This window comes from Rhipicephalus sanguineus, unplaced genomic scaffold, assembly GCF_013339695.2.
Source record: "Rhipicephalus sanguineus isolate Rsan-2018 unplaced genomic scaffold, BIME_Rsan_1.4 Seq1074, whole genome shotgun sequence".
In the NCBI taxonomy this organism is placed as follows: Eukaryota; Metazoa; Arthropoda; class Arachnida; order Ixodida; family Ixodidae; genus Rhipicephalus; species Rhipicephalus sanguineus.
The window spans coordinates 54,996-72,710 of NW_023614278.1; the positions used below are offsets into that span (position 1 = coordinate 54,996).

Here is a 17,715-nt window from a genome sequence, read left to right on the forward strand (position 1 = left end):
ACAATAAAGTTTCCGTTCTTCTTCTTTTAAACAACAGTGTAACAAAAAAAAAACACGAAAAAAAAGTTTTGTTGAATGTGTGCAGTCCGTTTATTATATACGGCATATAGCGGTTGGCCCGTGTGACCTGGTCACACAGAGTGTGTACGGCTCGGCCGCCGTATACGTGTATGAAAGCTGTTGTCCCGGTACTACAGTGCAGTTGTTAAAGTGACGGGCCCTATGACTCCTCCCAAAGTACATTCACGTAACCTGCACCACGTCACTCAATGGGTCTTATTTGTTGGCTCGCAGTACGAGGTCATGGACTGGGTGAACAGCAGCACCACGTGGAACATCCATCCTTCGCTGGCCATATCTGTGTCCATGTGCACGCGCGTCTACCTGACCACCACGGGCATGGAAGCCAAGTACGGCGACACCTGCCAGTTTAACGACTCTCCTCCGGGAACCTCGGCCACGGTAAGCTGACTTGGGAACTTTTTTTTTTTTGCTCGCGCACGCGCGCCTTTGTATTTTGTAAGCCACCGCACATGAAGTGCTTTTCAAGAAAAGTTTGATCACATTGCGAGAGAGAAATCCGGACCAGTAAGAAGTTCTTATCCTGCAATCTGTCCCTTTGATCGCACGAATTTGTTTTGTTTTGTTTTTAAGGCGAAAGCCTTAGATGCACCATAAAACTCCCTGAAGGGCGAAGTACAGGTTGTGGGAATCGAGGGCGCCCTCCCCTTTGGCGCCTCGTTCCCCAGCTAGCGCGTGTGTGGGCCCCGCGCGGCTCGAGCGCCGTGAACCGCCGTTAATCGGCGGTATGGCGACCGCGGCGGCAGCGCCAGGCCTCTTTGTCTGGTGCAAGCCATGCCTCAGCTTCCCGGCGCACGGGCACGCGTCCGGGCATGCCTCGACATGCTCACATGCTCACGCCACCAAGCTAGTTTACGTCACTGCGCAACGCCTGTCTTCATTGGCCGCCAGTGACAACCCCCTTCCCCCTTGAGCTCGCTTCTGTCTCGCGCGGGCGGCGCGGGCTTGCCTGCGTGAGATGCTCTCAGGCCTTGACGAGAGGTGACGCGCTGCTCTAGCAGGCGGCTTCTCGTTCGTGTGCTCGACTGCTGCCCTTTGTGTGATAGTCGTAGCGCCGCTGGCAAGCGTACTCGATCGGTCTTGCGGAGTTCCCTTTACGGCCTGCAAGCCCGTGACTGTCGTACTGTGCTGCATCTTGGGTTAATAAACCCGTGTTGTTTGTTGACCTCCTGCCTCGAGTGCCTTTTCTGCGCCGTGCCGGAGAATCGACGAACCCGGCCGTAGCGTCTTTGTTCGCTGCGGCAGTGGAGAACGTCGCGTCCCTTTACGGTCGCCTCGTAGGGTAAGCGTCTCGCTAAACCTATCTCCACAAGGTGGAGGCGCGTGCGCATCGGAACGAGCGGGGCGACGACCTTTAAAGCGCACCCTTCGCGCCAGCTCGATGGTGATAACGAAAACAAGTGCCTCCGAGCTCCGCATACCGCCAGTGGTAAATAGTGTATATAAATAGCTCGCCGTTAGTATGCTGAAGAACGTAGGCTTTGTGGCCGAGTCGTTTCGCGCCGCACGCTGCGGAGTGAGGGGTCGTCGGTTCGATTCCCGACGACGGAACTTTTTCTTGTTTTTTCTTCGTCATCTGTTAGTGTACATTTTTACAACGTCATATCCGTGACGGAAATACTTCAGTGCAGTCTTGGTGGACCCCGGCATAAAACACTGTCGTGTTAATATCATCATGTGGTGACGTCACCCCATGACGTCACAGATTGTCAAAACTTGTGAAGTCATCATGACGTCACGATGGTGTCATTATGGCGTCACATAACTGCACATAACATGATAATGTCATCACATGCCATCGTCGCCTGGTCAAAGTTGGGTCGAACCCGGAGGCACTGTGAAAGCACCTCAGGTGCCGAAAGCTTCGAATGCCTTCAATTCTGGAGACAGTGCAAGACAACGTTGGGTGCAGAAAACGTTGGGTGCAGAAAGAGAATAATCTGGCTTTCGCCTTCGAGCCGTCGTAGGCAAATGCTAAAGGACCGTTTTTTTTTTTTTGCTTCTTTAAACGGGATGTGTTTCTTTTATTCCAGTACTGCGACGACTACAGAAAGCTGTACCTCACCTTCATCATAGAACCGACGCAACTAGTGACGTACGCGAATTCCGAGAATTACAGCGAATACATGTCGACCTTCGAGACGCAGTCGGCTGTGACAGAAAAGGTGAACATGGTAGTTTCTCGTTTCGATCCAGTGCGTGTGTGAGCTTGCGTGCACTGTTTGAAGGAATGTCTGTCTTCATGCAACGCCGTATATAGCTATACCATGTCTAGTCTGGCTTGGCTATTACGCCTGAGACGTTGCGGCACCTTGTGTATAACGCTGTAACAATTTATTCACTAATTATTTTAAAAAGCGAAGTCTTACCTGAATTGGAACGTCGACTCACACCAGTCCGTTGGTTCTATCGCTTTCTATGGTTCCTCGGGGAGACCATATGACGAAAACATCGCCACCAATATACCGACCGACCGGTCAGTGGCAGCAGCCACGCCCTCTGGAGGTCTATATACTAAGTGTGTGATGCTCACATCGCCAATATTATTGTGGAGCTATATATAGTCTCACAATCGCACTAAGCAGCACTCGCTAATTATCCTATTCACACTCCTCACGCACAGGCGTCAACAGTCGCTAGCGTTTATACTCACTTTTACTTACCGTGAACGCCGTTCATGAATGCGTGTACTCGCGTGCACTCACAACTCACCCCGGGTACTCTTACCACTACCATTCGGACTCGAGTCCATTGAAAGTTCGCTGTCACCGACATTCGTTTATATACTACAGCTTTGATAGGCACTTCCTGACTCCTTATATATTGTTGGAAGTGCATGTACTGAAACAGAACATGAAGAAATAAGTACACTTCCAGTCCTCATTTTGTCCGTGTCGTTCTTTGCGCTACGTTATACCTTTAAGCGTAACGAGTTAACTCGTCCATCAACGCATACAGAAAATGAGGTGGCCGGCAAGTTAGCCAATGCAACCCGCACAAAAAAAAAAAATATGCCGACACACGTGATATGTTCTCTTCTTCAGAAGCCAAGAACGTTATTTTAAAGCTGCGCCACAAATTATACAAGGACGAATGGTTGGATGAACCCACAGTACTTTTTCACTTGTTTACAGAGAGCGGATTCATTTCTGCGGTTAAACTGTCAAACTCTTGAGTATGCCGACCAGTGCGTGACGGGGACACGCTAAACAAACCTGGAAGGGTAGGCAGACATAGCTTCGCTGTGTAGCATCGAGCTGAGTATACTCCCTTAGAGGGCCCCTAAACAACCTCTTAAAATACAAATAACGAGCGCGTTATTCTTTCCTGGCGTTTCCCGGCTTTTCGGTACAATTCGTGACGTCAACTGTCTGTTCACGTGACGTCAAGAGGAAATAAGCTCTCGATTGGTTCATGTGGATATGAGTTGTGAATAGTCTCCTATGCTGCTTTTCCACGCAGTCACACGCCCATTCTGTCTTGTTTCGCGTGCCTATCGTGCTTGCTCAACTGATTCCACTTCGTTTCGTGCGTTTTCGACTGAGCAAGCGCAGATAACAGCGTGCAGCCGAAAAGCGCGAAATTCTGATAGGCTCAACGCGTAGTGCTGACATTGTCCACGTGTTTTACGAAGAAATAGGTTGCGAGGAGGAGATAGCGCCTGTAGGAAGGGTAGCGAAGGCAAGAAGAGAAACCACTCTTTTGCCTTTGAACTCGGAGTGGTTTAGAGACCCTTCAAATGAGCCCTTCAAATATCGAACACCTTGCAGCTTTGCGATGTCAAGATCCGCTACAGAAACCTGGACATCAGCCTGGCCCTGTTCGACATCGAGTGCGAAGACTGGCAGAACGAGTGCACCAATGCCGAGTCCAACGTCGTCCAGGGCACGGACAGGATGAGCTACATCTACCAGTACATGTCAGGCAGCGGAAGGACGGCTGCGTCACTGCTCAATCGTACGGACCCCTCTTGTCCCTGATGGCGGATTCGGCAAAGGCACAGTCCACGCTGTCTTTGCCCTCTGGACCGAGACTTGTGCAAGCGTGTGTGATGGACTCGTCATTGGTGGTTTCTATTCACAGTGACTGTCCCTATACATCGATGGATTGAAATGGTGATGAACTTCCATTAATAGGTCTCAATGAAGTACTGATAGTTTTCTTGATGGACTGCCTTGAGTTTCGCGCAAGTGTTCTATATTTCACAGACTGCCATTACATAGTGTTCATTGTGGGTCATAACCTGCAGTACCTACAGAATGATGTATTGTATGTACGATAGATATTCAGCACAGCCAGGACGAGCTACATCGCCCAGTGCGTGCCCAGCGCTGTTGCATAGGAGCGACCCCTCTCGACTCTGATGGTGGCGCTGGCAAACAGCGCGGTTTTCGTGCTCCGAACCAAGTCATGCGCAAGTGCATGTGTAATGAACTCTCATTAAGCAGTTACCATTACGTATCGCCGATGACTGACCATAGACTTTGCTGGAAAAGAAATACGATAGACTTTTCATTATTATAGGTCTCCATATCAACACGAATAATAAATTTCGTTATGATGATGTACTGCCGAAAGTCTAGTGCAAGCGTATGTGTATGTGATAGCTTAGCTCTTTTTGTGGGCCATTACGCGATGTACTATAGTATGATGGATCGTGTGCACGGTGTAATTTCATAGACTTCAGTGATGTGCAGCGTATACCTCGTAATGGATTGGCATTAGTGCAGCGTTGCGCGCAGACATTACAAGGCTGGCCCGGTCCTATGTGAGAAAAGAGACGTCTGCCAAATCGAAGCGAGTACTTTTCCGTGTGATCGTGGCTGTGGATAGGACGCCAAGCTATTCAGACAACCAGTATACATAGCTATCTAGGGAATCGGCGTAAAGGCTCAGAAAGCCTGACAGAGCGAGCGCCTGCGTGTACACATAGCCTCTATGCGTTGAAAACTACGAATGAAAATCACGTGAAACAGTGCTACAGTTACTGTACATCGGTGTGCCTATAACCGTTTGACACGACTCATGTAAACACGCTGTTCAACATTATTTTGCTCATATAGGAATATTGTGCCCAATTATGAAAACGTTACCTGTGCCATCATATAGTCTTATGGGACATTTTGATCGCTTCGTAAGCTATATCATAAGTGTTTACCTGATCTATGTAGCCGTCCCATAAGAGTAAGCAAGCACGTGAGGCCAAAAGATTACGAACCCAAGAAAGGCATAGGCGGCATTGTCTGCAATATTTAACTAATCATCATTACCATCATCCTAATCAGCCTCTCTGATGTCTACTGCCGGACGAAAATATGATGAGGCACGCAGTGGAAAGCTGTGATGGGGCACGCAGTGGAATGGCGTGCCTCATGAAGTCCCTTTTAAATGTAGCGTATGCTCCTTTGTCATTTGAGCAGCATGCGTCTTTTTGCCGCAACATACGTCTTGTCTGGATTGCCGCATGCACTTGGCGTTTCGCGCGCGATCTTGAGGAGCCATTTGAGCAGCATGCGTATTTTTGCCGCATTCTCCGTTTCGCGACACATTAGTGGACCAGTGGCGAGTACTGGGGTTCGCCCAAATTCTGCGACACGTACATTATTGCCCGTGCATAGGCGTGCGCAAGAGGCGGGCAGGAGGGCGACCCCCCCCCCCCCCACTTCCGGATCACGGGGGGAGGGGGGCAAAACCTGCCCCATACTTTTACTCAGTTGGACCTGTCCCGTCATTATTTTAAGAGGAGGGATTTGGCCACGATAATGGCGGCCGAAGGCCCCTGATGTTGCATTCCAAGAACTGTTTACTTCCCATCTTTACTCCCAAAAAGCCAAGGACCAATAAAGACAGGCCACTGTGAGAAGCACGTCATCGCTTCATTTTCATTCTTTCATCCATTGTTAAGCATGTCCTTTGGACTATGTGTCCATGTACTTTTTAGTGGAACAGTGTCGGGTGGTGGCATCCCGGCGCTAGGGACGAGCTGCTACGGACATCCGTTTCGCCTTTTTTTTTATTGCATATAAAGTTCCGCTGTAAACTCTTGGTTGTTGTGTAGACTATCCAAGGAACAAAGCTCGAGTTGTAATCCATAATCTGGAGTTCCGGAAATCGTCCGCCTTATTGTCCCATTCCCCCATCTTGTTTGCGTCGATTGGCTCATAGAGCTGCAACACGCTTCTCGGATTGGCTGTAAGTGCCGCCATTGCAGACTGACAATATTAACACGGGACAATATGTAGGAAAATGTGTAGGTTTTATTAAACACTTCAACAAAGGTATCACGTGCACAGGAACCGTGCCGCCAGTTCGTAATGACACGAGTAAATTTGCTTGCATGATTGTACATTTCTCCTGCAGAGGCATGATATGATAATGCCGATGATGAAGGAACGGTGGAGGTAACGATAAAATAAGTTTTTTATGATGAGGGGGACGTGTTCACGTCGACTTCCTGTGAATCACCAGCAACAAAATATTCCAAGAGAGCGCACGCGTGTGTGTGCGCGTGTGTAGAACAAAATAAACGTTACGAGAAGCAAAATTCAACATTCTGTCGTGCTATAATAAACGATAAATCTAGAAATATCAACGTTTTAACAAAAATATTCCAAGAGAGCGCACGCGTGTGCGTGCGTGTGTGTAGAACAAAATAAACGCTACGAGAAGCAAAATTCAACATTCTGTCGTACTATAATAAACGATAAATCTAGAAATGTCAACGTTTTGAATGAGGAGGGAAAAAAAGGGGACGGCAAGGCGACCGTCGAGAGGGCGACGCCGTCTCCGCTCTACGTCGTGGTCCCATTGATGACCAGGCGCTGCAACCTGCGTAGCACGGGCGCTGGACCGGCACCGCATGACTGCCGGTGGTCGTCCAGCTCGACGTGGTACACGGCCACGCACATACGGGGCCCCTCCCGCTGCCGGGCGAGTAAGGCCTACGCGCGGCAATATGAGCACAGTGGTTCAGCGATTCATTAATTCTCCGTCACGACGCGGACGAAACGTTATAACGACATTCATCACGCCCTCAGCCACGACATTTACACACCTTATTACCGTGTCATCGCTTCTTGAACACGGGGTGTAGCTGGAGCCGATGTTTCGACAAGTGGTCTTGTCTTTTCTTCAAGGCTGCAACCTTGAAGAAAACAAGATCACTTGCCGAAACTTTGGCTCCAGCGAAACTTCGTGTTCAAGAATTTTTCATCTCTTCAAGCTTCCATCTTCCTCTGAGCTTCTACCTTATTTCCATGTTTTTTACTGGTCACATCACTAGAGCGTTCTAGAGCGCTTCAAACGCTCTAGAACACTCTAGCGATCTGATTTACATACAGCTAATCGAGCGTTTGAAGCCCATTCGAGAGAGTTTCACAAAGGGCACCGTGGTCCATCTGTCCAGAGGTGCTCCTTTGAAATCTAAGAGCCCAGCGAGGCCCGGCAGAGCCTGTATTCATAGAATTTCATATCTGTAGACCTTGACACTCCCGGTTCGTACTGAGAGTAGCGTTGAACTGTGCCGATGTATACCTAGAGCGCTGTTCTGGTAAGACAAACGTGTACGACGAATAATTTCGATATACGTTAAGGCAAGCCTACGCCATCTGCCTGTCCTCGTCGCGTTCTTTGACATATTCATATGTCTTCTTTTTTATAAGAGGACTACTCATTCGGAGGTAAGATGGCGCTATCGTCCATGCGTGAAGGGTACCATGGACACTTGAGAGCCATCATAGAGGACGTGTCTGCATGGGAAGGATGTGCGAAGCCAAAATATGCAGCCTCATTAGTCTTATACGTTGAACACGTCGTGGCATGAATGGTATAGTAAATGATACTGATACTGCTACTGATTACGCGATATGGACAACCCTTCTTTTTCCATGGAATCCGGCTACTTATCGCCAATATGCTACAACTACTACCTATTCGAAGCATACAGAGAGCTCACGGAGCACACAGCCATGCATATCCACCTGCCGGAGTATACGTTATGACTGCTGGGTGCCTATACGACGCGCCCATGCACTCGATGTGTTACAGCTGCTCACATCAGCCCGTGCTGCGGATAGGACCTCTTGAAATACCTTGCGTGTCAGGGACCAGTCGTCGTCGAAGGCTACCCAGGTGTGTTTCGTGTGTTCCATGGCGTAGAACGACAGCGTGCGGAGGTCTTCGAAGCGTCGAACCGAGAAGCGCTCGCACACCTGAACGCGAGACAAAAACACATTGATCGCGGTAGCAAAGCATGAATTGGCGTTGAATTGCTAAGACGCCATGACGATAAAAGACTAGTCTGGCTGCGAAGATTCACAAAGTGCGACAAGCGTAAAGCGAGTAAAGGGCAAGAGGAGATCTACAGAGCTGTGGGCAGTGGTGTGAATGGATGTAAGTATATATAGGTCATGACGCCAGCTAACGACTATTCTGTCCTGTGGTGAATATTCTGTCCATGTGGTGAATAATTCGGCGGAAAATGATTTTCGCTATCTTCGCACCACTGAAGTGCTTTGCAGTCCCCCTTATTCTATTCGAAATGTAAATCCATTTATCATAATTATCCGGTCATCACCATCTCGCTTATTTCGTCCACGGTAGTAAGTTCGAAAGAAATGCAGGATGATGACATTCTGAACACTGTTTTGGTTTTCTTTCGGATGAAACAATGGGTTGTTGTGAACTTCGTGACGAGATTTGAATTGGTGAGCCTAAGCAGGTTAAAGTAGTGAAGTGAAACTGCTGACTTTTGCTGAACTTTGTTTTGCGACAAAGCGGATGCAGGCGACGCGGAGCCAAACGGAGCCGAAAGAACGAAGTTTAGACAAATCCGTGTACTACCCATCATTCCCATGCTGGCTGAAGCGCCATGCGTTGCAGCTCCCATAGACACTAGCGCCAGAGTTCCCTCTAGTAAGTATTGTAGGAAACTCTATGCTGTCAATTTCCGCCATCTTGTCGAATTCGCCATCTTTGTAAGCGCTGTGATTGGCGCAGAGGGCTTCTACGGCCTCTCCGATTGGCTCAGAATTAAAACATGGCGGAATTCGAAACTGTACACAAGAACGCAAATATACGATCAAGGAGGGGTACACCCAAACGGATATTTACTGCTGTTTCGGGTGGTAGAGTGAGTTCGGCACACTTCGGCGTAATCAAGGCTGCTGGTGATATCGATGTATATTTCTATACTATGCCGTGCATGCGGCGGTGCTCACCTCGGAGAGGGAGATCTCTTGAGGTCCCGTCTGGGCGTCGTCTCCGAAGCTGAGCCCCATGTGGTAGCGGTAAAGGAGGCCGCCCAGAGCGAAGCTCAGGCACCATTCCTGACCGTCCAGGGGCTTGCGCAGCATCGTTATCTTATCCAGTTCTTGTAGCTGTTGGCATATAGGCGAGAAATTGCAGTTCGTTCTTGATGGACTGCACCACTGGCGTACGTAGCAGGGGATGGGGGGTCTGGGAAGGTTTGAACCCCCCCCCTGAATTTTCAGTGTTGCATGTGTATATAAACACGCACACATACACGCTCACTAAAGTTCGTAAAGGGTGCCCCCCCCCCCTACCCCCATCCCCCGAAAGATTTCTGGCTACGCCCCTGGTATGCATATAACGGTTTCAGTCTAGCGTAATTGTAATTCTGCGAAGGAATTTTCGCTATTGAGGGCCTCTTATTTCCGTAAATTAAAGTTGGTACGTACTACGCATCGCGCGCAAAACATTTGGTGACAGCTCCACGGCGATGTACGACAAATGGGACGAAGAGGGAGGGCGGGAGAGGACAAGTCACGGTCTCCTCCTTCGCGTCCACGGTGTTTACAGCGTGTTCTCGCCCAGCTTTTCCGTCGAAGATAAATGCAAACAACATAAATTTTATACGCCTATTCAGTGACGACATAGCTTCGAAACAGACCCCACGCTGTTGTATTTATGAACGTATACATGAAGGGTATGCCATTACTCCTTTACGTTACAAAAAACAAACAAAAAAAAGAATCAGTTTCACCCAAATGGCGAAGCAATGAATGCGATAGCAACAAATTGTAATGTTATACGAAGTAAGGCTGGCAGCTAACTCTTTTAGATCCAGTCTCGCGTATCTCTACAAAACGCTAGTGTAAGAGAATACGGCCGCTTCAGGGAGAGAAGCGGATTTCGCGCAGTCTCTTCGCGTTGAGAGTGCAGCACGTAGAAGGGTATACGAGCCGTCCGTTAATGCCTGCCGAGACAGCGCGCGCGCCAGCGATCGCGACCGCGCCCTTAGAATAGTTGCTGCTCGAAGTTCATAATTGCTGCTCGAACGACATACCCCCCTCCCCCCCTTCTTACGTCCTTTCATGCTCCTTCAAGACGGGCGGGGCGTTTCGTCTCTGCTTAAGCAGCATTCGACGGCAGGCCTCGCACGCGGTATGTTATCGCATGCGCCTTCCGAGCGACGGAGATGGGCCGGCTCGTTTGATCTCTGCTTCGGCCGCGTTTGTCGCCCCCGCTCGCGCGCTTTTACCCGCGGATAGACCATACGATGCACGGGGGGATATTACCGAAGTGGACTTTATACGGGACATGACGGCGACGCCGACGCCGACGGAAAAAGTTAGTCGAGAGTGTCCATAAATTGCTATCGCAATAATGAACAGAATTGCAGGACCTTGTGACTCATATATTGTGAAAAGTAGGCATATTGGCGATTGCATGGTAACTGTTTGTAAAACGCGTTTTTTTTTTAGAAGTGACATGTTCGTACCAGAAACAGCTCAGCCATGTCGGCGCCGATATAGCGCCGGTACGGGTTAGGCGCCCTCAGCACCCGGGTGCTGAGCTCGTGGTTTTCGGTGCGGAACACCACCAAGTCCGGGCAGCTGCGCAAGTCGGATAGGACTCGCAGCTTAATTCAGGGAACACTATGAGAATTAAGAGCTTGACTGAGGTTTAGTCTGACACTTCAACCAGCTACAGCTGGTGGACCGCATTTGTGCTCCTATATTGGTGTACACGTATCTAAGTATTATTTGGAGCTGAATTTAAAGCTATACAAGATGAGCGCCCGTGTTTGCTCGTGATAATGCTCAGATTACTCAGTTGCGGTGAGCTGACACGGTGAGTATTAACAATGGCTTTCAATGAGCAGCGCACGAAACAGACAAATAAGGCACGAAAGCGTCCTATGCAATTGTGCCTTCACTTTCTATGTTTCTTTTTGTTTGTTTTTTGAGCCGCTCTTACGAAAAAGGCCCTTTGTATGTCTCTCTCGCTCTCTGCACCCTATTCTACTCGTTCAATGCAAAACAAGCACCTCGGCTCTGGTAGCACTGACGTCCTCACGTAGCGCACCAGAGTTTAATCGCCAGTTGCCTTTTCGCACTGCGCACTACATGACGCTTATAGTTAGTTGAAAACTATGCATTTACAACATCAGTCAAAATGGTGCTGGCTAATACCTCCAAGATCTGTACCGGGCGCGAAAAGCCTGGAAGTGCTCTTTACAGCCCAGAACGGGTAGCAGTCACTTGCTACAACGCTGCAAGTTGGACTTCAGTGGGCATAGTATATTCAATACGACTAATAATTCGTGTCTCTATTTCACTTAGCTGATTGACTCTAAGCTTACGATGGCGAACCAGCGGGCGCGTACGTACTCGACCAGTCTCTCCATGTTGTTGTTGTTGGCCAAAACGGCGCTGTAGCGGAGTCGCAGGAACATGATGGCGTCCGGGTCGTTCGCCTTCAATTCCTATAAAAAATAAAGACAGAAAGAAAGGTGATCACTATAGCATCAAGAGGAGGTAGGGCACGAGGCAACGCCTCAGAAATTCTTGCAGATCTCTATCGCATCGCTCACGTGTCCCGCATGCGCCCGCTTCTTCCTCAGTCTGGCACCACGCCCCTCCTCACCTTAGCCGACTGGTTGCTTGGAGGGTGTACTGCGCAACGGCTACCACCGCGCTTGACCGAGTCTCTTTGTTAGATGAGAAGCATCTTATGGCGGAATTCAAACCGGTGGTGGTGGTGGTGGTGGTGTGCGGCGTGACCACCCTTACTGCGCATGCGCAAACCCTCTCCCAACACCTCCTCTCCACTCCTCCTTTCCCTCTCTCCCCTCCCCCTTTGAAACGTTGCTTCGCATCGCCTCATGGTCCCCTTTAGCGGGAGATGGTGTGATTTTTTTTTTGTCCCCGTTGTAGCTAATGCGCTGCACACCGTCCGATAAGCTCCTCATTCATCAACGTATTCTCATTCCCTTCGTCTCTCTCTCTCTCCTGGCAGTTTCTAGTGATAACCCATGGCGACCACCGTCTATAACGATTTAAAGAATCGACGACCGTTTAGTTAGCTCTAAGGAGAACACAAGCGAAAGCGTATGCTGTCACGAGACTCTCACTAAATTACTCTGACGTCCTCAGACGATTGCATTGCACCCCGTTTCCCATCCCTCTAATGTTTTCGGCACCTCATCCAGTTTTGCACTAATTCTGGGATCGGCCCACATTTGAACAAGCGACGGTGTCATCTGATGACGTCGTAACATGACGTCGTTAACATGATCACTTTGTCGTGACTTTTGGCGTCATTCGTGTATACGACTCCGTCGGAGGCTGGAATCCTCGACTCATTCGTTACGGGTCACTTTCAGCGCGAGTCAGTATGAGTCAGTTTCATACTCTCGAACGTAAAGAAGGAAGCAGCAGGACAGGCGCCAGCACCGTCGCTCTCTTCCATGATCAGTTCCGTTAAACCGGGTACTCGTCTTGGTCAACATACTCGCCTTGCACGACGCCTGCAGCCTGTAGAGGACGTCCTCGTGTAGCGCGAGTCCTGGCGACAGGCGCACCTCGATGCCGTGCAAGCTGGCGTTGTTGATGAAACGCGCCATGCCGCGGCCGAACCGGTGCCAGCGCACGTGGTCCGGCAGCCGCTCCCACAGCGGAGCCAGCGGCACCGATGCCAGCAGCTGAGGTACCAGCGAACCGGGACTGCCCAGCTTACGGAACGACTCGAAGTTGACGGCGTCTGCACGCGGTTTGTGTGCGTAATCATTAGCTAGGTTTAACGTAAGTCATAGTGCGGTAAGCCGAATCCGGAGACGGTGAACGCACGTTTAGATGTGAATAGTGTACTAGTGCCCCGTAACAGCTTATGCCCCGTTTCCACTCTATTAAGTCTTCAGCCGCTACACATTCTATAAGCTTCACCACATAACAAAAGTATACTGCGGCAAAGATGACGTTACGAATTCCTACAATACTATTTTTGTCGAGAGATGTGGTTACGCTGTGTTCCCAAATTTCACGTTCTAGGGTTATTTATACTGCATTCGCATTATATACATAAACGATCTTGCACTTCGCCTCCGTCGAGGTGCGGTCAGCAGTCGAACCCTCGACCTCGTGTTCAGCAAGCAAGCCGCCAACTCATCGCTGCTGATGAGCGATTGAGTTTTTAAATTTTGACAGCACCTGAATGCTCATAGTTGACTGCTTATCGATAGAGGAGGAATTTATCGACAGAGAAGGGAGTATTGTTCTTTTAGTATATTGATATGTGAAAACTTGAAACTATTGTCCATTCGGACGGGTTATAGCAGTTAAAGTAAGGGCGCTATTGCCCTTTGGCACAATCACTGTTTGTCCTTTAGTATAATTTTTGTGCGTCCTTTATGACAGTACAGTCCAGCAGTATCCTAAAGGACACAGTTGTCCTTTAGGACAACAGTCTATTCTCCACGAGTCCGCTTTGTACACGTTCTATTTCAGATCACGCAAGCTGGATAGAGTCCGAGAGCCGGCGGACTGTCGATACTCGTCAGAGCTAGCTGTTGAGTACGGTCCAACCGGCGTGCTCTGAAATGGCGTAAGCTGTGTCCTTCGCGTTCTTGCCATCAGGAGAACGCGCATACCGGCTGGCAGCAGCGTGTACTCGACGCCGTCGCTGAATATGTCCATGTCGCCGGTGTAGATGATGTGCGAGCAGATGCCGGACAGTTCCGCCATGCCGGACAACCGGGACACTCCGCACACGAGCGTCGGGGGAGCGACTGCGAGTCGCGCGTGAGACGAACAGCTCAGCGTTTAATTTTAAAGCGAAGCTCTCTTAGCCTAGCCTCTGCCGTCGTAGTAGTACTAGTAGTAGGCGTCACTGTGGCCAGAGTGGGGAGTGAATACAGAAATAAATCAAACGAAATAATTTTTCTTGGCGCAGCGGGGTTTCAACATGGACCCTCTCGAGCCGAAGGCAAGTGGCATAACTAGGCTATACAGCCACGCTTGCAGAATCAGGCGTAAGCCCGCGCAGTTCAAATCTAGCGGCGGATTTACGACACCACGTGACTTCGCCAGCCAATCACACACACACACACTCGCCCCACTTGCAGCTTCGCTGTCCGGCAGTTTTCACGACGTGGAACTGGCTAATTTTTCTGTATTTTTTTTTCTGAAATTTCGAAGCCTGGTAGATTTGGCCGAGATTGTTGATGTTAAGATGAAAGTCGGGATAGCTGACTCAAGGTTATAAGTACATTCGTAGAATTCCCACTAAAAACACTACAGAAGGAAACGAGTAGACAGAAAGATGCTGGACAAACAACCGAACTCTTCTACATGCACGGTTATTCTTCGCCACTGCACCACTAACCTTGCGGCTCCGATGTTGAAGTGTGTACTTACAGCTGTCTGCGTTGAGCCTTCCTGAAATCAAGGAAGAGTTCGTTGAGGTTTAGTAAAATTAACAAAATCTATCGGCAAATATTACAAGGTAGAAGGAAGGCCTGGTAATAGCCGCACTGTGTGCGTTAGTGTGAACACTCCGCTTTTACCCGTCTGGGCGCGTGTCAGTCCGAAGCATTTGGCGCACGGTACATTGCGTTTTGTAATTACAAGTTGTTTTTTTCTGCATTTACGTGTTGGTTTAGTGTGCGGTGGTTTGCTTAGCATGTACGAATAGCGCGGTAACTGGCACTCGCAGACCAGTATTCTCGTAAACGGAATACTAATAACGAAGTCAGTACTTACCCGGTTGATTGATTCTGTGGAGGCGAACGACCAAAAGGCCTGAAGATAAACGGTAGGAGAAGGTATTACGCTGTGAATGCGGGAACAGGCGGCTCTTTTCTGTACTCACGGATATTATTCAACTCAAACGGAGGCATAACAGACAGGAAAAACTCGAAAAATGCCTGAGCTTCGCCTTGAAGAGTACAACGCGATAGCGTAATCGGGTCCCGTGCGCATCGCCTTCTCAATTGCTAGCCTGGCTTCGGTTCTCGGTGCATGCCTCAACCGCGCCGTGAGGAAACGAACGACTGTGCGCGTAACATTGGCCGTTTCAAGCCATGCTAGTATGCCTACTGCAAGTACAGTTGTTAAGTGCCCACTACGCCATAATTATTCCTTTTGCGAATCGGCGAAGGGCCCACTACGCGTCCGTTAGCCAACAAACGAACCTACGCTGTTGTTTGCTCGGTTGATGCTTTTGCAGCTGATGATTAAATATGTCTGAGCGCTTTGTAATAGTTGGGCCTTTAAAAACGCCCACTCGTTGCGCTATTCACGTGTTTTGACGCCGGGCACGATTCTACGCTTCTGCCACGCACTATTACATGCGTAAGGAGACTCCTTCCACTACATGACATTGATATAACGTTTTGTGTTTTTCCGACGCGGTTTCAAGAAATATCGTGGCTCTGTCGTAGAACACCTGCTTGCCAGGCATACGGCCTGGGTTCGATTCTCACTCGAACCCGAAGCTTTTTGTTGTTTATTTTATTTACATCTTTCACGATTTGTCGATCACGGACAAGATGATTTTTCGCTCACAACCAACGACGCCGACGCCGAAATTTCTGCGAAACGAGTTCTTTAACGGTATGGCAATAGCCAAACATAGGCTGCCAAGAGAGGCGATCAAAACTCTGGCATGTCCTACATCAGCCTTTCCAAGCTAGGAAGCCAGTAGGATTCCAGTTTTTTGGCGTTTCTATACCTTATTTATTCGGCTGATAGATTCACGCAAGTAACTCCTTATCGGCCTTACGTTTATACCAACCAAATGCTATGTAGGCTCAGAGGCATTATCACGTAAAAAGGCACGCCTTCTTCATTGTCAACCGGTAAAAAACCTAATGCCATAACTGTCTATCGGCAAGTCCGTCGAAGAATGTGCCAAAAGAGAAACTCTCCCCAACAGTCCATAAATGCATGTTCAATTGTTTAAGGTTTTCTGCAAAGGAGGCAATGGTTGCCCCAGGGTACGAACATTCGTTTTTCTTCCAAATATGTACGCTAAATTATGCTCTAGCACATTTCGCAAAATTTGGAATTTTTCAGCAGTTAGAAAGCTTTCTTGCTGTCAAATCCTCATGTACTTCCTTTGTAGCTTAGTGCTATGCAAACAGGTGGATGACTGACTATTTTTCCTTTTCAGCAAGTCACCCTTCTAGAAACGTTGGCTTCGACGACTTGTCATCACGTGACGTCACAGGGGCACCCTCTCTATCAAGGCGCCCCCCATGTCGTAGCAAGTATGCTTACTCTTCTGCTTGAACAAGTGTCGCGTGGAGGCAGCCAGTCCGGTGAGCACGACGAGCGTGATGACGAAGCCGCACAGGATGACCAGCACGTCGGCAACCGACGGTGGCGGAGGAGGACCACGACGGCGCCGACGGCGCCTGCGCCATTCCATGGTCGCTCTTGTTGATGCGAATGAACTGTCTTCAGTACTGCAGTCTTTAGCGCTATGTTGTCTGTCACCTAAAGCTCGGGCTCTCTTAATGGCGATTAAAGGGTTAATCCCTCCAGGGCCCAACAAGCGGCACCTTAAAAATACTTTTAGAATTACTATTTTAAAAGGATGGCAGAATGACGTTTACATACCGTATATTTCGGTAGTTAAGTCTTAACGAGAGTAACCGTATGTGGGGCGTCTTTCGGCGCCCTTTTTTCTTTCTTTTTTTTGTGGACTGACATTGGCTAAAGATGTCTAAAGGATTGCTAATACTGGATGGCGTCGGGATTGGCAAATATCGGCTAGAGTGGCTAAGTGATGGCTAGTGTTATGATGGATATCCTCTGCAATAGCAACGTTAGAGAGTTTTAGAAATGGGTACCCAGACCTTCGATTCTCGGGTTTCGTTGGTTTCCTTGGATTTGCATGAGCGAGCCGTAGATCTTTTAGAAGAGGGTTTGTCCTTTTTAAACCCAAACGTGAGCGCATTGGGCTCGATCGACGCAAAGGAACTGCGCGGGCAGCCTGGGTACGCACGCTATTTTCGAAGAATTGAGGCTGGAACGTTATAATCTAAGGAGTGGTTAGCGTATGACGTATGCGCAGTGGCGACAAACCAGTGTGACTGCGCACGCAAAGCTCTGGGTGCCCAATTCTAGTGCTGTTATTCAATCAACCCCAGTCACAATTTTGTGTTGCGAAGGGATAAGCCCATAGGCGTGCGCACAGGAGGATCAGGAGCCCCCCCCCCCCCTTCCCACCAATCATCTGAGGGGGGCGTCAAGTCTGCCCCATACCGTTACTTAGTCGTTGCCATCGTTTTGTAATTGTTTAAATTTGAAGGTTATGGCCATTCGGGCTTTTTAACGGTAATGGCGGCTGAGTACCACTGATGTTGCATTAGAAGAACTGCTTACTTCC

The 17,715-nt window shown here is 49.1% G+C and overlaps 2 protein-coding genes across 3 annotated transcripts; one reads left to right on the plus strand and one right to left on the minus strand.

The window, feature by feature from the left end:
* The first annotated feature begins 299 nt into the window (after window positions 1-299).
* LOC119376054 (uncharacterized) lies at window positions 300-16,767 on the plus strand. 2 transcript variants are annotated; one of them, XM_049411356.1, is made up of 3 exons: window positions 300-462; window positions 2,115-2,246; window positions 16,495-16,767. In XM_049411356.1, exons 1-3 carry the CDS (start codon window positions 304-306, stop codon window positions 16,765-16,767), a joined length of 564 nt encoding a protein of 187 aa, XP_049267313.1. In that variant the 5' UTR covers window positions 300-303. The 2 variants fall into 2 exon arrangements, with proteins under 2 accessions (XP_049267313.1, XP_037501966.1); XM_037646038.2 differs by lacking the exon at window positions 16,495-16,767 and adding an exon at window positions 3,852-4,195.
* Window positions 6,717-11,805, minus strand: LOC119376053 (uncharacterized). Its single transcript, XM_037646037.2, has 5 exons — window positions 11,715-11,805; window positions 10,823-10,937; window positions 9,300-9,458; window positions 8,172-8,291; window positions 6,717-7,022 (listed from the first exon to the last, which is right to left on the minus strand). Exons 1-5 carry the CDS (start codon window positions 11,777-11,779, stop codon window positions 6,873-6,875), a joined length of 609 nt encoding a protein of 202 aa, XP_037501965.1. The 5' UTR covers window positions 11,780-11,805; the 3' UTR covers window positions 6,717-6,872.
* Window positions 16,768-17,715: the final 948 nt, after the last annotated feature.